Source organism: Alosa alosa, chromosome 15 (assembly GCF_017589495.1).
Source record: "Alosa alosa isolate M-15738 ecotype Scorff River chromosome 15, AALO_Geno_1.1, whole genome shotgun sequence".
NCBI lineage: Eukaryota > Metazoa > Chordata > Actinopteri > Clupeiformes > Clupeidae > Alosa > Alosa alosa.
The window spans coordinates 16,076,995-16,094,010 of NC_063203.1; the positions used below are offsets into that span (position 1 = coordinate 16,076,995).

General features: G+C 45.9%; 1 protein-coding gene across 1 annotated transcript in view; it reads right to left on the bottom strand.

Annotated features, from left to right (window-relative positions):
- Positions 1-17,016, bottom strand: part of tyw1 (tRNA-yW synthesizing protein 1 homolog (S. cerevisiae)) — a 58,725-nt gene that overhangs the window by 27,340 nt on the left and 14,369 nt on the right. Inside the window, exons 8-13 of the mRNA XM_048264448.1 lie at positions 16,673-16,799; positions 11,159-11,211; positions 10,926-11,044; positions 9,669-9,670; positions 6,723-6,815; positions 967-1,144 (exon numbers count right to left, since the gene is read on the bottom strand). Coding sequence (XP_048120405.1) covers positions 967-1,144; positions 6,723-6,815; positions 9,669-9,670; positions 10,926-11,044; positions 11,159-11,211; positions 16,673-16,799 — 572 coding nt within the window. The remainder of the gene's footprint in view (positions 1-966; positions 1,145-6,722; positions 6,816-9,668; positions 9,671-10,925; positions 11,045-11,158; positions 11,212-16,672; positions 16,800-17,016) is intronic.

A 17,016-nucleotide genomic window follows, 5' to 3' on the forward strand; every position in this document is an offset into this window, starting at 1 on the left:
GCAATTCTGCTTGGGCCGATTAGTGCTTATCAGCGCTGTTACAGGCTCTGCAGTGCTACGGAACAGAGCCGCGCCGCTCAAACGCCTGAATGCCGTGTTCAGGGACTCGGAGAGAGAGAGAGAGAAAAGTGCGCTGCTCCAAACGCATGTTTCAAACAAACTACAGAATGCGGGTTAAAGCGGGGGGTGTGGGGGGTGGGTGGCGGGGGTGGTGTCGGTGACGAGGGTTTTTGGGGTGGATCTGTGCTGCCACAAAGGGGATGTTTATGCGAGCAGATGTCAGGGTGAACAGCGTGTGACAGGAGCCGAGGGCGAGATGAGGTGGGTCTAATGCAAGCGGCGCTTGCGCTTGCGTTCTCGCGCCATCTCTCTCCCGTCCGCTGGCTTGCCCGCCTGTCAGCCCGGGCTTCACACAGGAGACGACTGCTCAGCAACGCCCCCATCAAAACACGCCGCAAAGGCTTTTCTCATTCAATCAGACACTTTGTACACTCTTTGTATACAAATAAGCATCGGTCCGGGAGACAAAACGCTGGCTTGCTTAGTGGAAAGACGGGCATTGGGACTTGAGGAGTTGGAGAAGTAAAATGAGTGTGACTGCTGTGGGTCTTTGGCAAGGACAACTTGTTCTAATGGATTCACTGGTTAAATTTAACAGATATAATTATGAGCTTCGAGAAGCTAAATTGGGTATCTGGTTGAAGTCCTTGAGGCGTTCAGATATCCTGAGAAAGCCATTTTCCCTTCTAGAAGGAATATGTAAATATACATAAAATACATAATTCATTTTGTTTACCCATCTCTTCTAGCCTCTTACATGCACTTAAAAATTCCTAAATGCAAAGCTCCGTGAATGACAAACAGGATGTATTACGGGAAGCTCGCTGGCGTAATTCTGTGAAGCAAAGCAAAACAAAAGTGTTGCAGCGGAATGCCTTGTGCTGGAGGCGGTGAGAGAGGGCTTACCTGATCTCGTCGGGGAACTGAGCGTTGGTCACCAGGAAGCTGGAGATGCGCTGCTGGTGGAGCAGACGCAGGAAGGCGTTGATCTCAGGGTACATGATGGGCTCTCCCACCAGGGAGAGGGCGCAGTGCTTGACAGCCAGGCCCTCCTCAAAGCGCTCCGGGCGAACCCCCGGGACCCCTGCAAGGCAGCACAGTCTGAGTCACCGGTCTGCCTGAGAGCCGTCGCACACAGCACCACACATGTGGAAGCAATCGGAGTACAGCTGACGCTGTGTTCAAAGGATATTTCAAAAGCGCTGATAGACAGGGGCGCTGTGGCGCAACTGGCTACGGCGCTCATACCACATTCCGCACCACAGCCCGACCTGGGTCATTTCCCGTTCCCACCCTATCTCTCTTTCCCACTTGCTCACTCTCTCTACTGTCCTATCTGATTAAAGACAAAATGCAGATAGACATCCGTGGCCTACTGGTTAGGGAATCCGACTTGTGACCGAAGGGTGGCCGGTTCGATCCCTGACTGGTAGGAAAAATGTGGGTGGGGGGAGTGATTGAACAGCGCTCTCCCACATCCACGGATAGGGTGCCCTTGAGCAAGGCACCTAACCCCCAAGTGCTCCCCGGGCGCCGGATTAAGGGTGCCCACGTGTGCTCACTACTCTGAGTGTGTGTGTATGAATGGGTGTACACTGTGTGTGTGTGTTGTACACTTTCCCCGGATGGGTAAAATGCAAAGAACAAATTCCTTGTATATGTAAGTATACTTGGCCAATAAAACTGATTTAGATTTTTAGATTTCGATATAGACAGCAATACAAACCAGATTACCATCAAAACAAGAGGGACAGTGTGCATGCATTCATCTCTCAAAACTATGCTTCAATGACACAATGGTAATTTCAGCTAATCTCAGTGAGGAATGAGTCAAATTTGAATGTTTTAAAATCTATTAACACTCTTGCTGGAATACTGAGCTAAATGCAGTCAAATAAATCTTTGCATGAAAGTTGTAATATTCAGTTCTTGATTAAACTAAATTAAAGAGCTGTTGATTAAATTGCGTGTTTATTTTGGATAGGTTGTACCTAATTATGACCGCCGCGCAGCGCATGTCCAAATTTCCGTCAAGGATTCCCAGGACACTGAAAGACCGGGGTACACGAAACTTGGTGGGCATGTAACCCCACATGGATAGCATGGAACCATCGTTTTTCGTTTTGATATGTAGCCCCCCCGCTGGACTGGACCCCCCGAAAGGAGGGTAGGGCAGACAAAGTTTTCTGTGAATATCTCGAGAACCGTAGGGTTTAGGAGGACCTTTTTTTCTCGCGCACACACACACACACACACACACACACACACACCCACACCCACACCCACACACATAAACGTGTGCACGCACACATGCACACAATTCAAGTGTGAATTATCAGAATTATGAACAGGCAAGATGGGGGTGGGGTTGTATAAAATGAATTTTACATGTGAAATCTATGAACTAATCATGTTTTGGTACTTGTTGTCTAGCAGATACCAGTAAGAATTGAGTGTGCATAATGCAATTTAGTGAGACAGTTAGAATCATATAGGCCTTTCAGCGTGATTTATTTTTGTGGAAAAAATGTGCTGGACTGGGCGGCGGTCATATTTTGTACCGCTCTGCGGTACATCTAGTTTCAATAGTTCTAGACCGCTTTCGTGATTGCTAAGGGTACACAGGCAAGTGAGTGCATGTCCAAATGTGCAACAGTACACAAACAATCTGTCTTGCTAACAGTACACACATTTTTGTCTTGCTCAGTTCAGTCAGTTCACTAGATTATAGGAGCTTTCACATGGCCAGAGATATTGAGTATCAAAGCTGCGTGCGGGCACACACACACACTCATTCTCACACACACACACACACACACACACACGCACACACACACACACACATACACACTTTACACCCACTATTTCCTCCAATTCTCAGCTCACCAGGTAGGTTCACTTCTCCCTGGATAATCAGACCTGCCTCCAGCTTTAGGTGGCAGCGCCTGCCACGGTTGTCAAATAAATGAGTCAATGCCAACAGAGCAGCGGCAACCTAAGAGGGCCACAAACAAGCACGCGGTTCCTGTACCCCGAGTCAGAGACGGGACCACTGGCAAACACGTTCTCCTCTGCAGAGGACAAACCGTGAAAAACAAACCCAGCATATTCCATAGTGTGTATTAGCGGAGTTACATAACCGGTGCTGGGGACACCTGCAGTATAAGTTATATCCACAGTAATGGGTTAAAATGTCACTGTAACTTAAATCTAATTTATTTTAAAGGAGGGATCCAGAATTACTTTAAATAACCAGGCTGTATGCGCACAAAAGATTCAGTCTCCAAAAGTAAGGGAAGGCTCTTCTGAAGACATAACAAATCAATGAACCATAAAATAACATTTAATTCAACAATAAAGTATTTTATCGCTGGCAAAGACCGAAGTCATTATGTGCAACCTGGTATTCCTGAAATATCACTTTTGCAGTTGAAAAGACTTCACTTGAAATTCCAACACGATTAAGCCAATCCTCTGGAGACCCTCCACCCTCTGAAGTGCTTCATCTAGATTGCATCGACATTCTCCCCACAGTACAGTATGAATGACTGCTGCAGTGATGCCAGTATAGACAATAATAATCTGGTGGCACAGAATGCAAAGGAAAGTGAAGCAACATCGCGCTGACTTAAGCAGTCCATGATGATGGTCCAAATTGAACCATGATGAAGTGGGCTTTTCAAACCGAGACAAGAGAAGGAGGAGGAGGGGGAGGGGAGCAGAGAGGGAGACAAAAAGCTAAAGAGCTGGAGGAGAGAGAAAGAGAGAGGGAAAGGGAGAGAAAGAGAAAAGAAAGACAAGATCAAAATCCAATCCCCCGATGTGAGGCACGTCTTAAATGGACTCAGCGGCCGAGTTGTTAAGATCTCCCAGTGACATTTCAAGCACAGCTCATCAAAGGGAGCACTCGTGAAAGCTCACAGACTGCCTACACTAATCCTCTCTCATCCATCCGCTCATATGCAAACCCTGATTAGGTGAAAAACACAAAAAGAGAAAAATCAAACAATCGATCCACCTCCAAATGCTGAGCATGGGGCAGCGGGGACCGGGGTTAAATGACAGTGGGAGGGGGAGGGAGGCAAGAGTGAGAAAAACCAACTCACTCCAGAGGAGTGAGTCACTCCCCATCAAAGCCTCTGCAGTGCCAATGAACTCCGAGCCCATCAGAAACCCCCCAGCCCCCCACTCAGCCCCCCTCGCAACACCACCACCCCAACTCCTCTCCCTAAACCCAATAGCCCAGCTTTACCCTAAGCAGTGTCAGCCAAAATCGATCCAGATGTCGATCAAAGTCGCCAGTTTGCTCTAAAAATAAAATATAAAAACTGGGCCTTTTTTATAAAGTCTGGCAGTTAGTGACTGTTTCCGAGCTTCAGTCACTCGATACATGAGCTCATGAGTGTGAGGGAGGAATGTGTGATTTTGTTGGAAGTCATGGCTGGGAGGGTGCGGGCAGTTGTAGCTGATGTGATGGGGTCTTTTCAGATGGATGATGAATACTCAAGAAACACCACTAGACAGACTTTATGGGAACACAAAACCAACAATAGGATTAAATAGTGCCACTTGACAAAAAAGCACTCAGAACTGCCTGAAGCCTCTCTTTTACCCCCTTGATGAGATTTTGGGAGTGTTTATTATGCACTTCATCAGAGAACAATCCCCACAGACAACTGATTATCCAATTGTGATTTTTAAAAGGCCTGCTTTAATGACAACCACATTTGATAGTCCAAGTTCCATTTGTATTCTATCTATTTTTCTTGCATATTAAGAACTCTTCCATTATGTATGTGGAGCGCTATCCTGGCAAAGTTATTGCTGCTGCAGCCAGCACTGTTTAATTAATCACAACACAATCAAAATAAGAAAGCCGACACTATAAAGAGCTCTCTGGCAGACTGTGGCAGGGAAGCTCGGTATACAATGAGCAAAATTGTTAATTGAGTTCCACTGCATTCAGCAACAGAATATTATTTACCTCCCCAAATCCATATTGCTGCTCTGAATACAATAATCTTCCTGTTGACAAAGGAGGCGTTGATCTCATAAAGTAAAATGGGGGTTGTGTTGGCTGTACATCATGTAAATGCAAGGGGATATTGTTTGAGGAAATAAGAATGTCCAGGTCTGCCAGCCCCGGAGTTAAATGTGATCCTCCTCATGCTGGATCAATGTGAAAGAGAACACCCACTAAACCTCAACACAAAAACACTAATCAAAATGCTGTTGGTGTAGGAAAATGTTCCTACACTGCATTCTATTCCCTTAGTACACTTAAGTCCTAAAAGTCACAACACTACACGAACAGTCCTTCAGTAATGCTCGACTTCTGTTGAAATTGTTGGTAAAGAACACAAATGAGATTACTGATGGGGTTAAATGTAGAGTTAGGGCTAGTGACAGATTCCAATAGTGTTATTTTGCAAAGTAAAGTTAAAGTAAAATTGATTACTCTCCACTCCTGACAAAGTATGCTTAAATATCCTTTGTATGCATTTCCCACAAACCAAAGACAAAGTTGCCTGCCGTGTCAAAGTGAAGTCACAGTCTCAAGGTCATGACAGATAAGGCCCTGCCTGTATGAGACCCCCTCAGAGATGCCACGGGACAAACCGCGTCACTGGAGCCCCTGCATTGTCTAATGCGAGTGACTGGCGCTGGGGAGATTTATGCCACCCGCCGGGAGTGCGAGCTGTCACCCACTAATCAAAGCGCCAAGCTTATCTCCTTTACTCCCGGGGCACCCTTGGTTCCCAATAACAATCTCATGCATTTGACTGCAGTCTAACTGACAAGGCGCAAATGAATAGATGGGGTCTGATTCATGCCGGCACTCAGAGCTCGTAATGTCAGCGCTTTGTGTGAACCACAAAGTACAGCCCAAATATCCCCAAAGTGCCTGTCTGGGTATTTCAGAGCAGGGGGAAAGAGTCCTTCTGTGGTGTTTTATTTGGAAGTTGACAGTCAAATTAAAACATTTATCCCAAGTGTTGGTGGGCAAGTTTTGAGTGTTTTAAGGGATACATGTTCTGCTGGTTTTGGAGATAAAACTGAATAAATACGTCGAGTGCCAAAGGTGGGAAAATTCCTGAGTCAGCAATGGCTGTCAGCCAATCTGTATGAAAAATGCATAGCTTGTGTTACGCATGAGGCCAAGTACATGACCTGCAATTTCAAAGCAATTTCAAAGTGTCAGTTGATATCAAAAGTGACTTTACATACATTGCATGAATTATTGCACAGTATGTGCAGTGGTGAAAGAATTATGCAAATATTCAGCCAGCTGTATCTGGAGTTTATGGAAAACCATGGGACAAGGGGTCAAATAGCATACCTCAAAACGATGTAAGTACATAACCAAAAACCCTTGTAGATTTCCCCAGTGAAGGACATATGACAAAATAAAACCAGACAGTCTGATGTGAACCAAGGTAACCAATGTAAATTTAAGCATTTCAAGAACATAAAAATGGAAAGTGAGTGTGAGTGTGCGTGAACTGAATATAGCATGCAAGCCTGCGTCTGTGTGTGTGTGTGTGTGTGCATGCGTGTCTGCATCTGTGTGTGTGTGTGTGTGTGTGTGTGTGCATGCGTGTCTGCATCTGTGTGTGTGTGTGTGTGTTGTGTGTGTGTGTGTAGGCTGCAGACAGGTTTACCTCTGAACTGCTTGATCATGCTCTGGTGGTTCTCCACCGCCTCCAGCAGGATCTTCTCGGCCGGGTCCATCTTCCAGCCGGGGTTGGGTGTGTCTGCGGGTTGGTGTGGTGTCAAGACAGGACAGGCAGGGGGATGTGGACAAGACAGGACAGGACAGGACAGCATCTGTCAGATGTGGCCCCCCATCACCCGAACCACCATTCAACACCCCCACCCACAACCCCAGCCCTGTGACCCAGCTAATGAGTTCATCGGGACCCCTTCACAATCGGGACCCCTTCACAATCGGGACCCCTTCACAACGGCTCACATCACCACTCACAGCAGCCGCCCACGTCATCCGTCCAGTGCATTTGTGTTCCCTTTCTAAGCGCCGATTCTCTTTCAGTCACATGAGACGATCACTGCTTTGGATGGCGTTTAAATGGGTAAAATAATAATAAACTCCACCCGGTTTCAATCATTTCCATGCAGCTAAGTGGAGGAAAGACACTAGGGGGTTTTGCTGAGGCTGAACAGAGCAGATCAAGAGCGCGGAGCCCTTCAGCTCCACCCTTGAGGAAGATCAGCCCTCTGTGACCCACACACTGACACTGACACACACACACACACACACACACACACACACACAGCCTGCAAATGGACGCCACTATGAAAATCTCAGCTTGAAGGCCTCTCCCTCTCTCTCCATTCCCACCTCCTCACAGCTGCTGGACGCAGGCGAGTGGAAGGAGTAGTGGATGGAGCTCCGCTGGAAACCCAATATCATTCCCACAAACAAAATGGGGGAGCATGACTTATGAAATGCAAGTCTGAATAGAGGCCACGGTCATGCTAGCATGGGTGTCTTGACTCAGGTAGGTGGACCTGGAGCTGCAGAGGCCCAGCATCTGAGAAATGAACCATGTGCTTCACAGTGTACACACAGTATCCAGAGGGGAAGGGTCAGTGAAGCGCGGCCTTGGCTAAGCATTTTCTAAGGCTGGACATGTGTGGATAACCCTCAGGACCTTGCTAACACTAATACTGCTCACTCGGTACAATCCCTGGCCTATTTTATACAGTCTATGGGCCTGACACAGGGTTTGTTGTTTAAAGTAAAAGGGCACTTGCTGCCAAATACATGCTGACTCGCAGCAGAAAATTTACTTTTTTGTCAGCCACAAATGTTACTAAACCCCCAGTGAAAAATGAAAAACTCTGAAACTTCTAAATGGAAAAAAGGCTAAACAAACAGGAGAGAGTTGTTGTCAACCTCACTCTCTGCGGCTCTTGTTCTTGGGAACAGAATTCTACTTCCTCTGAGAGGAGCAATCTGTGAGTCAGTCCTGCAGCATCCCTTGGCCTTGGCTGATGTAAACAACTCAGAGTATTAATTGGAAGACAATTGCTGTGCAATCGAGGAAATGCTCAGTATTCAGGATGTGCACTCAGGAAGGAAGAACCCATCAGTCACTGCAGAACGATCCGTCTCTTCATGTGAACGAGACGAGCGTCTGTTCATGGTGTTTTTACTTATGGTTTAACCCACGCAGAGTAAAAACACTGAATCTACAGGAATGGTTCTGTGATAACTAGGGACACGTAGGGACAAGTGTTGTAAATTAGCATTTAGCTATGAACAATACTGGCATCAGATAGCGTTTTTCAGTTTGTCTATTAATAATGCATCTGTCTAGCCTGGTTGACACCAGACCCTTCTCAATACAATTGTATTTGAGATAAGGGTCTGGCAAAGGTTCATTCACCTCCCATTTCAAAAAGGGCGTCAACAACAGACGCCGATCAAAATGCCTCCGGGCGCAATTGGAGAGACCGAAAACCAATCAAAGCAACGAAAGAGATGACCTATGCAGAGCGACGAGAACATACATTGCAACAGTTTACTGTCTATGGTTGTAGGTTAGAGGAGAACTGGGAAGAATGAAACCTAGCAACCTACATCTGCCCTTTCAGCAGCCTACCACTGTTGCAGATATTACATATAGCAAGCGCAAGCGCACCTGATTGATTAATCACCCACTATGTGCATTTAGATTAAGTTGTCCACTGCATTTAGATTAAGTTTTATTTAGTATAATTTGTATTTTAGTATATTCTTTATCTTCTACAGTCCTTATTGCTTAGTTGTGTTTTTTTTTATATTATATACTTTTAATTACTTTTTTCTGCTGTTAGTGAATGTGTGTGTGTATGTCTGTATGCTACTGTGACCTTGAATTTCCCCTAGGGATCAATAAAGTATCTATCTATCTATATTCCAACATAAGGAAGCAGTATGGGAAACTTGTCGTTTTCTAACTCCTTGTCTAAAACCGATGCGATAGCAGCTTCAAATGAGTGCTGTTCCTTGGCAGCAGCCATCTGATGTTGATATTTGCAAAAACTGTTTCAACGTCGGTGTTCTATCGTCATCTAAAGCCTGCCTCAATGGTTGTGATTGGTTCCTAGGATTTAGGCACATTGGAAATGGGCTTGAATGGGCTCTTCACTAGACGGACCTGCAGAGCAAATCCCAAATTTGCCGGAAGTTCGTCTGGGTTTCCCAGGCTAGTATCTGTCCATATCAAATAAACTATAATAATAATAATAATAATAATAATAATAATAATAATAATAATAATAATATATACATTTTCAAAAAACTAGCTAAATAGATGGATTGCCTTTTCTCTTACATATTCAACAGTAACTCCTTTTCAAGTAATGTGATAACTTGGCTGGAACAGCCTCTCTCAACATCACACACTGGCCAAATACTGGCACACAATGTCAAAGACTCACACCTCTGGCAGTCCTCTGCAGAGCTGTGCGACATTTCGCCTGAGAACCTTTCCGCTGCTGAGCTGTGGCACTTATCAGCTGTTGCACACGGCTGGAGCATTCCCCATGTATGCCACGCCAGCCCCTTTGCCCCTCTGATTCTTCTGCTTTGTTTGAAACACGCCTCACGCTTATGCTAATGCTGTTGCCACATTCTATAGCGAGATAAAAATAAAAAAAGCTTTGAACCACAAAGCCACTTTGTTCCCATTCAAAATTAATGGGATTCATCTGAGAGAAAGAATAAAGACCATCCAGCGCGGTCTCTCTCTCCCTCGGTCTCTCTCTCTCTCTCTCGGTCTCTCTCATTTCCTCTCCCTCTACGCTTGTCGAGTATGTTCCTTCTCCATGTTTGTTTGTCCGCTCACATTTATCCCACATGGGCTAATCTGAAAGTAAACTCTCCTTCATCATCCTCCTCCTTTGACGATCACAAGACACACACACACCACACACACACCACACACACACTACACATACACACAGACACACACACACTACACATACACACACTCCCAGAGGCTTTTGGGGCTGCCTGTGGTAGCAGACGGCTGAGTCCTGTTGCGCCAATGCGTTCTGGTGGCAGCCATCCTGGATGGAAGCCTCCACTCAGACGTGGATGATCTAGACTGACAGCTCCCAGCTGTACCCTCCAGCCCACAAGCTCGGGACCTTTTCACCAGATGAGATGAGACTTTTATCATTTCCATCGGAGCGAGAGAGGGGGGCGCGGTGGCAGACGACAGGGTGGACAGGCTCGCCGATGCGCCCAACCCTCTTCCTCTCGTAGCCAGCCATCGTCACGTGTCTGCTTTTGCACTTGCAATTAGCGCGGCCATTCATCAGGGCTGTTTACAGAGGAGGGCCGGAGTGCTGACGGTAAGCACGTGCATCACTCATCGCCACAGAGACCTGATTATTCTCATCATTATTAATGAGTCGTGGCGTCTATCAGAAACTCTCAGAGGTCCTACTGTGCCTATGCCTTATATCCCCAGAGAAAGCAGACCAAACCCAGGTGCAGTACAGACACTTAGTATACTTAATAGAATAAAACATATTTTATTAGAAGACTGCAAAGATACATAATCAACACATGCATTTGTTGTTCACTGAAATAGCATTCTTGATGGCATATTATGTTATACACTTCCAGTTCAACTTCACCCCTAGAGTCTTGCACAGAAATCATCAGAAATCAAAGATTGATTCTCTGTACATCTTACCCCCCAATACTGACCCACCTCGATAAATGCAATGTCGTATACGCCATTACTACTGTACGTGGTGCTCTCAACTCAATAACGTAGCAACACTAAAACAGAGGCTATGTAATGTATCATTGAATTGTGACCAAATAGTGAATCATTTCCTCTCACCTCCAGCAGAAAACACATTTATTGGCACAGGCCAGGCTGGGGGTGGCCTCCATGCACCGATGGGACTCGATGCCGTAAAAAGTGTGCTTGTAGCAGCCACCTCTCCCACGTAGCATCGACTGCCAGAAGACGCAAGAAAGCATTCAAGGGACAAAATGTACCTCAGGTAAATAACTTCCCAAAGAAACCAGGGCATAGGGGTATACACAACAAATTGAAAAGTTTGGACTCACCTTAGTCCAGCGACATAGCTTTACTCCAGAATGGCTCCCGATGAGCTTGTAGCCTGGATAGAAGAGCAGATGAAACAAGCATGAGTGACAGTGCTGACTTGTCAAAGGGTACTGGCCTGTTTGTCACTCAGACCCCAGACACCTCTTGAGAGACACTGACATAGTGATAGTGATTCCAGGAAGTTCATTGTCATTTCCAAACAAAAGTGTGATGTGCCAAGAAGCTGTTCCATTGCCATGACATCCTGGGGAACCACTAATCTACTTTATAATTGCCCTCTCTGGAGTGAAGAGAGACTGAATCAATCCCCCACTGAATCAATCGGACTGCATTAAGATTAGGCTACAACGCAGATACAGGTGAACAGGTTAGGCAGATTAGGCTACAACGCATATACAGGTGAACAGGTGAATTCTACAAAGCCACTTCAGCACCAAGCCAGGGTTCATTTCAGAGTATTTCCTCTGCTGGAGTGCTTCACTACGTTCCCTACATTCTGAAGGGTAACTCTGTATCTGATCTGGGGGTTTGCCAAACAGATTTGTTCTTTTGTTCCTTGTGGCTTTAGTCTGTGTCCAGCAACACCTCCCATGCCTGCTCATCAAACAGAAAGACTGGCTCCAGGATATGGTTACCCCGTCAGCATCCATTCATCTACCGCTGCCCAGCACTGGGACAGATACCTTGACAGGGTCGCCAGCAGCTGGAAAACCTTCACTGCTCTTCGAAATCTAAGGCTTGGGTGCTGTGGTGCAACTGGCTACAGCGTACAGACCACATTCTGGTCCACATGCCCATGGGGAACGGGGTTCGAGGCCGACCTGGGTCATTGCCCAATCCCACCCCATCCCTCTCTTCCACTTGCTTCCTTTCATTCTCTTCGTGTCCTATATGATTATCTGGCATAAAAGCCCCCAAAAAATGATGTTGTGAGTGGCATAATACAGCATGTCACATTCCTGATTTTCACTCATCCTGGTGGAGCGGTTCAAGAGTTTGTTGAGTTGAGTATTTTTAAGCACTTTGACTCATTTGACTCCCTACAAATGGCTGTTCACCAAGAAACACTGAGAGCCCACTGGGGAATTCGGGTCCAATTTACCATTTACCTCACAAACACAAAAAAGTGAGCAGAGGTCTGCAACAGCACGGCTGATCGCTTTCAATGAGGGGCTCAAACAGAGGCAACACCACCGCAGCGCCTGAGCACTGGTTCAATTTGTGGCTAAATGACTCGGCCCAGCTGTGCTGGGACAGTAGGGGGATCAGAGGTGGACATATGATTGAAGATAACCTCTCCCACAGACAAACATCTCTTAGCACACGCACACACACACAAATCTGCTGCCCCCCCCTCCCTCTCTCTTCCAAACGCAATCACAAAAAAACAAACAAATAAACAAACACACACACACACACACAAACACACACCCCAGGAGAAAGAGTGCTGAGCAGAGATCTTTTCCTCCCCAGCATTTTTTTGGGTGGGGTGGGGTGGGGCAGCACAGGGGAGAGGGGCTCTGTGTGTGTGTGAAGCGCACGCATCAGGAAGCCGAAACATTCGGAAGTCCCACTCCCACCTCCTCCACCCCCCCCAACCGCGTTCATTAGGAAAACTCCACATCAAACGGCCCACGCCGTCTTTTATGTTTGCCTAGAAATGCACAGGGCAAGATCGGGAGGGAAAGGTAGCTACCGTCTCTCCCCCCTCCCTTCTTCTTCGTTTTTTTTCTCTCTCTCTCTCTCTCTCTCTGTCCTCTCTCCCTGTAGAGCTAAATCAGGCTCTACACAACAAGGCTCAAACACGGAGACTGAAGGCATAAAGTATATGAACAAAGGACTATTCTGAATTGCAAATGCTGTTTATGTGGGCATTGCATAATTTGCTTGTTCAAAAAGCACCAAGCTACAACATGTAGAATTATTTTTGTCTGGCTTTGGAACATCTGGTCAACCTCTGCTATTTGGGGTGAAGGACAGAGATAGGTCAATATGATGAAGCAGAGAATTACAGTAGAGTTTGCAGTGAGCATAGATATGTGTGTGCCTCCATGTTTTGAGCAACTCAGACTTTTTCTAGAAGGGCACAAGCACATTCAGTGACATTTGTCCATTATTTGGCACTTCCCAAGGGAAATCTGAGTCCAAATGGAACCACTTCATCGTCGCTAGGCTGCAATGAACTGCCATGGCAGAGGAATGAAAGTCTGCTTTCAATGTATGGCAAAGCCCTTTCCAACTGCAATTGGATTTTTCAATCTGGGCATACCCACATGTTCAAGAAATGCGATATAATGGCCAAACGTGCTGTGTGTTTTGACAGAATGAACGGTTAGCTTACATGTACATTCATTTAACACGACACTTGGTAATTATGACAGGTAAGGTCCACGTTCAGTAAGCATGGGACCCGTGCCCGCTTGGCAAAGCTAGTGGCATGGCAACAGAATGCAAGCATGGGATGCAGTGTAAGATAATCACTTGGTTGGCACGTAAGCAGCACATGATCTGATTTTCTGAAAGAGCGATAATACTGTATCTACAGTTGGCACCGGCAGTGGGGACAAGTGCTTAAGAGGGTAAAGAGAGAGTAAATTTACATAAAAGGAGAAGCTAACACTTCTCCCATCTCAGTCTAAGAGCTCCAACAGGCTTTTATTCCTTTCAGTAGCACATTGCCATGACCACAGTTTTCAAGAAGGAGAATTACTAATGCAGAGCTTCGGACTGATGTCATGTTATTGCACGCGCGCAGCCAGCCAGTAAAAGCCATAAAAACTCAGGATTGCCACCATGCGTGCAGCCAGTTCACGACCCGGGAACCCTTATTAATAGGGTTCTATTAAAAAAAAAGTCACTCACTGCCCAAATGTTTAGGCCTGCTAAAGTTACAACTCCATTTCCAGAATACATCCGCACGGCAACCCCTCTGGAACACATGCAGGCCAGATCAGACAAGGTCTACAATGTTCATCAATTATGCAACACTCTGCAACAGCCCCTCTGAAGACACCCTCACATCCATTTGCGAGGCTGACATTAATAACCTAATTCTTCCCTCTGGATGCTGAGCAAACAGGTCTTTTATCTTCTCACTGGCTCACTCACTCTCATCATTTCTGTTTCCCCATACAATACGAGCAACACGCATCTAGTTCAATAAGTAACCTCAATTAATAATTAACAGCAACTGGCAAAAAATGCACCGTCTTCATCTTATCAATGACATTTCTACACTCATTATGCTTCATTTGTTTTTTTGAGGGGGAGAAGAGAGGGAGCTTGTTACCTCTATAAAATTATAATTTGTCTCAGTGCACTGTGTTCTCTTGATTAAGATGTTCTCTAGACTTGACAGGTAAAGCAGTCCTAAGGTACCACATGGTTACATTCTACCCAAGTATCCCTTTCTTTCGTTCGTTCTTTGTTTATCTTTTAACTGCTGGCTTGCATGAAGGCAGATGTATGGGAGTAATTTAGTGAGATAATAAGTTAATTAACTCAGTAACCTGAATAGGAAGCAGGAGTATGTGTGTGTGTGTGTGTGTGTGTGTGTGTGTGTGAGTGAGTGAAACTGGAGTAGACAGTGCGGCCACTTTTCAAAGTCAGGCAGATCTCCCTCGAGCTGTGAGCTTTTTCTTTTCCCCCCTGCCTGGTCAGCACAAACTGCTGTTTAGAAAACTGAATGAACAAACTAAAGAATGAACAACGGAATGAATGAACTCAGACAGTAGGGACACATTAGGAGACATATCCATATCAGTTTTTTTTTTTTTTTTTACAGTTTTTTTCCCCCCCTGACTGAGCTCATTAGAGTGTGAATGGAGAGGTGCAAGGGATGAGGGAAGAAGAGAGGGGGGGAAAAGAGGAGGAAAGAAAACGGAAATAGCAAAGGGGAAGAGAAGATGGAAGGGAGGCGAGACATGGAAAGAGGGAGAGGAGGACCGTGGAAGACTGAGCATGGGAAGAAAGAAGCTTCAAAACTGCTTATCATCACTTTCTTGTAGGCAGAGAGAGTGAGTGTGTCTGTTTGTCTGTGTGTGTGTGTGTGTGTGTGTATGTATGTGTGTGTGTGTGTGTGTGTGTGTGCGAGAGAGCGTGAGAGAGAGAGCGAGAGAGAGAGAGTGTGTGTGTGTGTGAGAGGAGAGAGAGAGAGAGAGAGAGAGAGACAGAGAGTGAGTGTGTGTGTGTGTGTGTGTGTGTGTGTGTGTGTGTGTGTGTGTGTGTGTGTGTGTGTGTGTGTGTGTGTGTGTGTGTGTGTGTGTGTGTGTGCGAGAGCGAGAGAGAGAGAGAGAGAGAGAGAGTGTGTGAGTGTGTGTGAGAGAGGAGAGAGAGAGAGTGAGTGTGTGTGAGTGTGTGTGTGAGAGAGCGAGAGAGAGAGAGAGTGTGTGTGTGTGTGTGTGTGTGTGTGTGTGTGTGTGTGTGTGTGTGTGTGTGTGTGTGTGTGTGTGTGAGAGCGGGAGAGAGAGAGAGAGAGAGAGAGTGTGAGTGTGTGTGTGAGAGAGCGAGAGAGAGAGAGAGAGTGTGAGTGTGTGTGAGTGTGTGTGTGTGAGAGCGAGAGAGAGAGTGTGTGTGTGTGTGTGTGTGTGTGTGTGTGTGTGTGTGTGTGTGTGTGTGTGTGTGTGTCTGGAGGGAGCGTTGAGCTCTGAAAAAGGGGAGCGGTGAGGAGCTCAGGGGAGATGGGGCCACAGGAGAGGAGGCTAATTGGGCTGCGCTGTATCATTAGGGTTACTCCACACTCCCTCTGGAGGGACAGCACCCAGCAACACGTGCCGCATGGCAACCTCTTCATTACAGCCAGGTAAAAACAACAGTAGAGAAAGTGGTCAGAAAAAAAACAAAACAATATATACATATTGGACTGGTGTCACTCTCTTTGGCAAAGACCACATTATAATGAGTCATTTTACAAGATGGCAGTACTTGAAAATTAAAAAGTTCGGAGTTAAGCGAATGTGTTGGGATGGGAAGAAATAGATGCCAGTCATGCAGAAAATGGCACATTTCAACAAAATGTGAAATGATACATTTCAGATCATTTGCAAAAGCCTCTCTATACGTCACATTTTGGCTGAAGCATGAAAAAATTCCATCGACCCCGAGATATATTCATATCTTTGGTATTAAATTTGTTGCAGCCCTTCACATTTTATTTGATCCATAAATTTGGTCTCCATCACCATCAAATGCGACATGTGTGGAGATCACAGAGCACAGTAGCACAAAGCACTAACAACAAAAACTGAACTCTTTTCTGAAAATATGCCCGACATAAAACACAGGGTAACTCAGGGCACCCACTAGTCAATCAATGCCGGCAAATGGATGTTTGTGGATTTGTGCCAAGAAACCCATAAAAAGGGATCAACAGCATCAATGATACCATATGAGGTCATGTCCAGAGTTCATGTCTCTGAACAGCAGTGTGAGAGAGACACAGAGAGAGAAAAGGGTCCGACAGACAGACACAGATGAGTGAGAAATTATGACAGCATGCAGAGGGTTGGTCTCACCTTGCTTGGTGAGTGCGTCTCGGAGCGCCGGCGTGATCATCTCCCTCCTCTCCTCCTCCTCGGGGGTCTTCCCATTACTCATCTTGGACAGTTTGACCTTCTGCCCATCCTCCCCGTCCTCCTTCTTCTGCAGACAGAAAAGACCAGAAATCAGCAGCCGAACCAGAGTCCCTCTCTAGCTATAGACCCTTTCAACAAGAAAAACAAAAACAATCCTTGAACGTTCTATTTTGTTTCCCAATCTACTTCCGCTTCATTAAGATAACATATGTTACATTCCGTTTAACATACCTGTACGTTAAAACGGAAGCCTTGTGAGAACAACTATGATGCTGATAATGGAA